An 8,551-nucleotide genomic window follows, 5' to 3' on the forward strand; every position below is an offset into this window, starting at 1 on the left:
TGAAAAAAGCTAATCTAGCTGAGAAATAAAAACAACTACTCCTACTGTCCTACATGATATAAATTCACATCCCAGATCTATTAGCATAGGAAAAAAAGTTTAGAGGGTGTTTTTTTAATTAAACCAAGTCTAAGTATGAAATCAGAGCATCTCCTCAAATGAGAAAAAGTAAGATGAAACATATTAACACAAACAAAGTACTAAGCTCTTTTGGAACAAATGTCTAACTAAGACGACCATCATAGCTCATCATTTTACATGCATGTGAATCTTACACGAAGCTCATCGATAGATTTGATCTCATCGATCGATTTGATCGAATGGTCGTTATGGTCGACTTAAAAGTTTGTCAGTCGTCTCAGAAAGAAATAGCAAAATATTCCCACGAGATAGCCGCTCAGATGCATGTGTCCTCCGTACGTGTGGCCGGGACGAGCGTTGTTATCACGATCAAGCCACCTCACCTAACATTTATCAGCAACGTGCTACTTAGAGTACTACTACTAGCTAGATTCAATCGAGCTTACCAGCTCAGCAATGGCGCCGACGAAACTACTCTCCCTGCATCAGCCGCTGCTGATGATATGCAAGTTCCTCATCCTCCTCCACGCCTTGGTCTTCTCCTCCTCCGGCGACGGCGCGCGCGCGGCGCCGTGGATCACCACGAAGGCCGTGCCGCGGCTGCCGGGGTACATCGGCGGCGGCGCCCTGCCCTTCTCGCTGGAGACAGGGTACGTGGGGCAGGACGACGGCGTGCGGCTCTTCTACTACTTCATCCAGTCGGAGCGCGCCCCGGCGGAGGACCCCGTCCTGCTCTGGCTTACCGGCGGGCCCGGTTGCTCCGCCCTCTCCGGCCTAGTCTACGAGGTCGGCCCGCTCTCCTTCGACTTCGATGGCTACGCCGGAGGCCTGCCGACTCTGCTGTACAAGACGGAGGCTTGGACACAGGTTAGTTTTACTTACCGTGCGTATCCAAAATGTTTGGCCATCAGCGTTGAGGAAAACAAGTTTATAGCCTTCCACGAAATGTCTAGGCAACCAAGTTCACTGCTGCGTGCCGGCGGTGGTCGGTGCCAATGACCGACCGACTGGTCTCCACAGCCTTCCACATGCTCGGCGCCGGAGTTGTGCAGTACTCAATCAATGGCACCATGAGATCGGATCGGTGATTCCGTGCTCGCGAAGCTCGTATTCGGGGTTCGCGTCCATGGACTCCTGGTGGTGGCGTGCAGCTTGGTTATCGGGATGATCCCAGCGGGCGTGCGGTTGTACCAAGCAACGGCGAGGAGAAAAGATGCACCCAGCCCGCCCCTGCCTCCGCGCTCGCATTCTCTATCGGCGAGCTGCTGCCGGGTCAGCCCAGCACAGCACACACACGGGCTGCTCCCCAATCCCCATCGATGGCAACGAGCACGCCAGCGCCATGTACAGCCACGCGGCGGACCCCGGCGCTTCCAACATGCTCTCTCCCCGCGATGGTCGGGGTGAGCTAGGTAGAGGAAGCCCGGCCGCAGCGAGCTGCAGGAGATTGGTTGGCTCTGCTGCACACCAACTGCTCGACCAAATGCCTAGGACGAGCTAGAAGAAGAAGAAGGTAATGTGGATGCCAACTTGGACTACCACCACGTGCACGCTCCGGGTCAAAAACCACGCCATGTCATCAACAAAACCAGTTCGGGTTAGACCAGGGACTAAATGCGTTTGGTTTAGAAAGATATAAGGGACGGGATATCCACAGATTTTTCTTAGGAGACAAAATACGAACAGTGCGAGGAGTTGAGAGATGAAAAATCTATTTTTCTCTTCTTTGTAATAGTACCTTTCTGCTTTCTTGCTCACTGTATAATTAACTGTGTCTAGGAGTACAATATATAAGTGCATTGTGCTGGTTGGTTTGTAGGTTAGCAATGTCATCTTCATGGATTCTCCGGCAGGGACCGGCTTTTCGTACGACACCGCACATGCTGCCACACCTAGCGACACCATGGTTGTTCGCCAGCTCCGAATTTTCCTCGAAACGGTTTGTTTCATTACCCATCAATCTCTCTTTTTTTAATATGATATTCTTTATTATAGTACAAATTAATCAACCGTGCAATTTTCCATTTGAATTACTCTTTTCTATGCAGTGGCTTGATAAGCACCCACAGTTCTTGTCAAATCCACTCTACATCGCGGGGGATTCATATAGCGGCATAATCATACCTTCTCTCGCCATGGAAATAGCTAAAGGTAATCACATTTTCTTCATATTTCTTCTGCTGATGGATACTTGTCATACAAGTTTGTTGAAAGCACATGCTCCCCCCCCCCCCTTTCATGACTATAAACTGAATTGCTTTTAATTTCATGCTGCTTTCATTATAGGGATAGAATCTGGTGATGAGCGACTTATAAATCTCAAGGTATCCTATATTTACTGCCATGAATTATATTCTAATTAAGATTTTAGCCCATTCACTTTATCTGTTGTGTTATTGTCATGATTTACCCTTTCTAGAGCTCTGTGTCTCTCTTCTTTCCTCATATCTAAATCAGTGAACTGAACTGATAAGGCAGGGCCTCTGTGAAAGTCCTGATGACAATCCATCAACGTAGGAGTACTGACAATCCCCTCTTCTTGAGAACCAGTTTGCCCCTACGCTGGTTCCTGCTTTGAAACGCCGCCATAGGTCAAAGATGGTCTCCTAAATAGTTTCGTCAATAGGACCATACGGCCATACCCACAAGCATGTGCAAAGTGTGCCCTTGCATAGGACCTCAAATAAGTAGGGTTTCCAAAATTAAATAATACTCCAGTTAAGAGATTAAGCATGCATAGTTTAAAGTCGGCCTCTCCTCCCTCCCTCTCTCTTTCTCTTTCCAACGTTATCCACAAACTGTGTTAATATATCCCTTGATTCCTATAAAATTTTGTTTAAGCACCATTGTATTTATCTGTGATCCTTTAATTTCTATAAAGAGTGATCACTAATAACCATGCGAAAATTTATCTGATATTTTTAGGGTGTTATTGCCGGCAATCCAGTGACTGACATAAGATTAGACGACAATGGTCAACTTCCGTTTCTTCACGGGATGGGAATTATACCAGATGAACTCTACGAGGTGACATAGTTAAATTTGTCTTTGTATTCACAGAAAAAGATGGGTACCGAGTCCCAAAAATCTTATCGATGTATCAAAACAAATAAAATTCTTCTCAGCCAGATCAACTAATTAAATGCATATTTGCTTACATATTTAATATGGTTCACTACCTATTTATTTTGGACAGCACTGAAGTGGAAAATTATATGGCAACACCGAAAGTATATAGGGTTAATTAGATATATGCCACTGCAATTTTTGCAGATTCGAAAAATACCACTGCAATCTTTTATCTTTAATCCTTCTAATGCAATATCCACCCTGTAGCCCGCTCGGAAAAGCTGTAGAGGAGAATACCACAGTCCTTCTAATCCTGCATGTGCCAATTCCCTCCAAGCTATCAACGATGTAAGTGAGAATATCAAGCATGAACTTATTGAGAGCAAGTAGGTGAGACACTGAGACTCGGTGGTTTTTGGTGTGGCATGCAGTGCACAAGGGATTTAAATGGCGCGCATGTCCTGGAGCCAACTTGTCTGGAGTATCCTGACCTCTCAATTGTTCACAAGAAGCCGACGACGTTGCCAGAGAATGGAACGAATCGGTTGATGCTTGAGTCAGCAACACTTTCATCTGTGTGCAGGGTAAATTTAGATTGATCTCCAATATGTCTTCTCAATTTTCATTTTCATTTCTCGATCGTTTGCTCCTTCTTGGATCAAATTTATTTCGTACTACCGTTGCTTAATTTTATGTACCCTTCTGATTGTACAGGGTTAACTGTATCATCATCTATGCATCTTAATTGTCATGCTTTATTTGGTTAATAAATGCAGAATTCCACCTACTTCTTATCTGAAGTTTGGGCAAATGACGAAGCTGTAAGGGAGAGTTTGGGTATTCGCAAGGTAAATTAAGAATGGTAGTAGGTTCTAGCTAGGGGAATATACTTACAGGAGAGATTTTACTACTCCCTCCGTTCAACAAAAGATGTCTCAAGTTTGTCAAAATTTGGATGTATTTAGACTTGTCTTAGTGTATAGATGCATTCAAATTTAATCAAAGTTGAGACATCCTTTGTTGGACGGAGGGAATACATTTTTTCTAGAAGGAGAGTATTCTTTATATGCCACCAAAGCAGAGCTCAGTTTTCTCTGTAGCACTGACAAGGAGCTTAATTTTTTACGTGCTGCAGGGAACAGTTCCACTGTGGCAAAGATGTGATTTCCATTTGCCTTACACAAAGGAAATCAGCAGTACGGTGGGTGAACATTTAGCCTTGATCACCAGAGGATACCGGTCCATGGTATACAGGTAAGGGCCTGGGGTGACGACTGCTCTCTCCCTCTCTCTTGTTCTGTCTATAGATTATAGAAATCTATTTGGCTGAAGTACTCGACCATTTTGTGAGATATGTTTGTTTGTACGACGCTTGCAGCGGTGATCATGACAGTAAAATCTCTTTTGTCGGCACCCAAGCCTGGATCAGGCAACTTAACCTCTCCATTACAGACGATTGGCGACCATGGTACGTGGACAGCCAAGTTGCAGGGTAAGGAGGAACCGACTCACAACTTAACAACGCAGACGTACGACATTTTTGCTCAAATGTTGTTCTTCCATTGGGCACAAAATAGTGACGTGTCCTAAATATTCGTAATTTAAATTCTTTATATGTGCTACAGCTATTCTACATATATTGATGTCTTATATAGTACATTGTTGAAATTTCTTTCTCTCTATTTGAGTAGATTCACAAGAGCTTACTCCAATAACTTCACATACGCAACTGTGAAGGTATGCACGTGTATATGGGTACATCGATCATTGCTTTCCATTTAACTTGAACTAATTTGCCAGTGTCCTCAAATTAAATTTAAAGTAATACTGTAATAGAAATACAGTTCAGAAGAAATGAATTGATTGATTCATTTACATAATCTGCTTGCATATATGCAGGGTGCTGGCCACACGGCTCCGGAGTACATGCCCAGGGAGTGTCTTGCTATGATCGATAGATGGCTTTCTGGCCACCCTCTTTGATCGTGGATTTTATTTGTACACCACGTATGGAGGTTCATATGTCTATTATGTGTCAGCATTGCCCCTGTGGCAGCACAGTTCTACAAAAAGATAAATCCGTAGCAAGGCATGTTTCAGTATGGAATTTCTCTAACTGAACTGGATCTTCAGAAATTACGTCGATGGTCAAAGAAGAGCATTATATGAACTTCTACAAGCTATCTCCAAAAACTAAATATGCAGAAAACTAATTGGTACTCAAAACCCAAGTATCTATAGACAATAAGGGAACCCGAAAATGACAGACCACATGTGTCTAATTCAGAACCCAAAGATGAGAAACACAAAGATTGACGTATATACTCCATCCGGTCCATAATACGTGTTTTGGATTTAGTACAAAGTTGTACTAACCTTGCACTAAATTAGAGACACTTAATATGGATTGGAGAGAGTATTTCTTTTGTCACCTTTCTTCTTGCAATCAGCCCCTCTCCTCTCAATTGTTCGATTCATATTGCGTGCTTATACAGTTGTACCACTAGCGTGTCCTCGCAAGGGTGCATGCATATATATCTTGAGCATTAGGAAGGCAAGCTGAAGCACACACCACACAGAATAAAAGAAGGAATGCCATGCATTTCTGTTCAGTGTTCGCCTTGAACTATCTTCATCATGAATCCATGTACATCACACACAAAGAGAAAATCTTGCATGCAAGATAGCAAAAGTTTAGGTATAGGATGTACCGGGAAAGGATTAGTGTCTTGCATGCATGATAGAAGATAGATGCGTGACTACAATGCGCCTACTTCTGCCGAGTGAGGAAGGTGCTCGACCCACGAGATTTTCATGGGAAGATAGAGTTTTTGATTGGAATGCACAATTCGGTCAAGCCATGGTTTGGTAATCATGAATGCCGAGCTCAAGGTGAATTTCTGAAAAGACAGAAACTATCAAACCTAGCCTCTGCGATTGCTCAAGGACGATTGTGGGAACCAGCTTGTCGTTCCTCCAGGCTCAACTCCTCACGGATAGGGTTGTCACTGGCAGTCCGTAGATGTCTCACGCAAGATCTAATGTTAGATCGATAAAAATGAATTGCAGTATATTTCACAAAATTACTACTATTGAGTCTAGGTTTCAGTTAGACACAATTTGAGACACAAGACTGCTACTCTTGTACTCTTGAATAATTATTTTCACATAGCCCTGATCTACCGGATTAGAGCTTTGTTTATAGAAAAACCGATGAGGCTGGCACTCTATTTTTCGCCCAGCCCCCTCGGCTTTTTCTATATTCCATCTTTTGTTTTTCTCTTCTTCCCTACCCCACCACTGGCTCTGATGTGCTCGTCCTCCATGGATTTGCGAAGGGAATCGAAGGTAACCTCGCCGGAATCGCTCTGTCTGCCTGTGCTTGAACCGTCGCCGCGCTGCCCGCCCGCGCCGCGCCGCCGCCCACCGTCTGCCCGCGCACCCGCGCCGCACCCCGCCCGCCCGCCTGCACATGCCGGCGCTGGGGCCGCGTGCCTCGCCCAGGACGCCGCCTCCTCTCCCCCTCAACCCCCCTCCCCACAGCCGGCTCCTCGAGTTCTTCTTCCCCGACTCCGGCACGGGCACAACTCCTTCAAACTGAGAAAAAAAAAGCCCAGGGGGCTAGCGGGTTTGATGCAAAAAAAATGTCTGACGTGGATCTTACATGTAGGTCCAATTTGTCAGGTTTACTGTCAAATGCCTTAATAAGTGGGGTTTGGTTAAAGTAAAAAAATTACACCAAGAACAGTAGTTTTGTGTTCTTAAAAAAAAAACAGAAGTAAAAAACAGTAGTTTGGTGTTAGAAGCCTCTGTTGTGCCTAACTGTAAAACCTATGCCCAACAGTAGTAGTTCTGTGAAACTTAATCAATGAATTGTGAGAAAATTTATCTATTGCAAGGGCCATATAATTTCCTGTCATAATCATTGCTAGAAGGCAAGTCTCAATCTACCCTTGACAATCTTTTGTTACAAAGTCTCAAAGATCCTCTCCCGTACAATCCCCCTCGATAGGATATTTTTTCATGTTTTCGCTTCTTTTTTCTCTTGCTCTTTCCTTCCCACTACGACAAAATGCCCCCCTCGTGAACACCCTCCAGTGGCGGTTCATTCGGGCCAAAAACATCACCGTCACTGGAGGCCGTTTGGGGCATTCCCGCCGAACACCAGTGGCAGTGGTATATAGGGACCACCATTGGTGGTGGTCGCTGATCAGTCTCATTTCAAACATGTGACTTGACACATCGCCATCAATGGAAAAACACCGAGACCCGCTAGAGAAAGAAAATGTACTTGAAACAAAAGATGTAGTGTTTTTGAGGTGCTAAATAGTGCCCCGAAAATTTTCTTGGTCACCTTTATCTGTCCTAGCCATGATGCATATCACCGTACCAGGAAAAGATGGTGATCGACACATCTTAAATCTTGGAATCATATCCTAAGATTTTGTTCACCACCAACCAAGTTAGTTGCCACTATTTACTACTTTGATTACCAAATGGCAGTCCCAATAGCTTGAGATTTTTCTTTTTAAAATCACAATATGTGACAGGTCATTTAACTTGGATATATATATGCTGCACCAAACCGACCAGTCATACTCCTTATATATGTATCCTTTTGTTATGTTCCATGCTCCCCCGCACAATCCAAGAGTTTGCCTAGCTATTTAGATTGAGCGATGCGATGCGTAGAATATTAGTACGAACTTGCTATGACCATATACAATCAGACAGTGGGCCATAGTAAGTTGATTAGCAAGTACTACAACACAAAAAAAACAAAAGTTTCCCTATCAACCACAAGTAGGCATGCAGTCAGTTCATGGCCACTTCCGTCAGAATTTTGGCTTGGAAGGCACCGGGAAAGGACATGTGGAGGAGAGTTGCAGCGTGTTCAGAAACAGTTTCCGAATGTAAGTAAATATGTTTTGGATAGTACTTCAATATTTTTGTACTGAGATAGTGATCGCTGCAAGAAAATACATCGATACTGATGGTTCTAAACCATGGAACACTGGTTCTTCTTCCTCAAAGCATTAGTACTCAGTTTCTGTACTTTGTGAGTGGCTACAAGTCTAAAACTCTTTTTCTTCGTCAAACCAATGTACAGTGGATCGAAGGTTCTGGAGGGTGTAGCCCCAAAAAATTATATGCTGAGATTGTGTTTTTGATGTGATCTCACTTTTAGTTAGTAGTTTTGCTGAAGTTTATCTCAATGAACAATTTCAGCTCAACTTTTGGTCTCGTCTTGGTGATTTATTCTCTAGATGTACATTCACATCTATGAACTGGATAGTTGATTGAACCTTGTGAATTACTCCCTCCGATCCATATTAATTGTGGAATATTACATGTATCTAAACGGTTTTTAGGTATAAATATATCCATATTTGGACAAATT

General features: G+C 43.7%; 1 protein-coding gene across 4 annotated transcripts; it reads left to right on the forward strand.

Moving 5' to 3' along the window:
* Nucleotides 1–470: 470 nt before the first annotated feature.
* LOC100828905 (serine carboxypeptidase-like 10) lies at nt 471–5,326 on the forward strand. 4 transcript variants are annotated; one of them, XR_731620.3, is made up of 12 exons: nt 473–948; nt 1,901–2,020; nt 2,130–2,232; nt 2,368–2,405; nt 3,007–3,108; nt 3,418–3,498; nt 3,582–3,734; nt 3,927–3,998; nt 4,286–4,404; nt 4,529–4,679; nt 4,842–4,887; nt 5,050–5,326. XR_731620.3 is itself a non-coding variant. In XM_010236759.3 (12 exons), exons 1-12 carry the CDS (start codon nt 538–540, stop codon nt 5,131–5,133), a joined length of 1,443 nt encoding a protein of 480 aa, XP_010235061.1. In that variant the 5' UTR covers nt 476–537; the 3' UTR covers nt 5,134–5,320. The 4 variants fall into 4 exon arrangements, 3 of the variants coding, with proteins under 3 accessions (XP_014755514.1, XP_014755513.1, XP_010235061.1); XM_010236759.3 differs by having other exon boundaries at nt 476–948; nt 4,529–4,642; nt 5,050–5,320; XM_014900028.2 differs by lacking the exon at nt 3,007–3,108 and having other exon boundaries at nt 471–948; nt 4,529–4,642; nt 5,050–5,320.
* Nucleotides 5,327–8,551: the final 3,225 nt, after the last annotated feature.

This window comes from Brachypodium distachyon, chromosome 3 (genome assembly GCF_000005505.3).
Source record: "Brachypodium distachyon strain Bd21 chromosome 3, Brachypodium_distachyon_v3.0, whole genome shotgun sequence".
NCBI lineage: Eukaryota > Viridiplantae > Streptophyta > Magnoliopsida > Poales > Poaceae > Brachypodium > Brachypodium distachyon.

What these genes read in the sequence shown, in the direction of transcription:
- LOC100828905 (XM_010236759.3), top strand. Translation starts at nt 538, where the DNA reads ATGGCGCCGACGAAACTACTCTCCCTGCATCAGCCGCTGCTGATGATA. An exon ending in AGCGACTTATAAATCTCAAG is followed by an intron (nt 2,406 to 3,006) that starts GTATCCTATATT and finishes TGATATTTTTAG; the next exon opens with GGTGTTATTGCCGGCAATCC. An exon ending in AGAGTTTGGGTATTCGCAAG is followed by an intron (nt 3,999 to 4,285) that starts GTAAATTAAGAA and finishes TACGTGCTGCAG; the next exon opens with GGAACAGTTCCACTGTGGCA.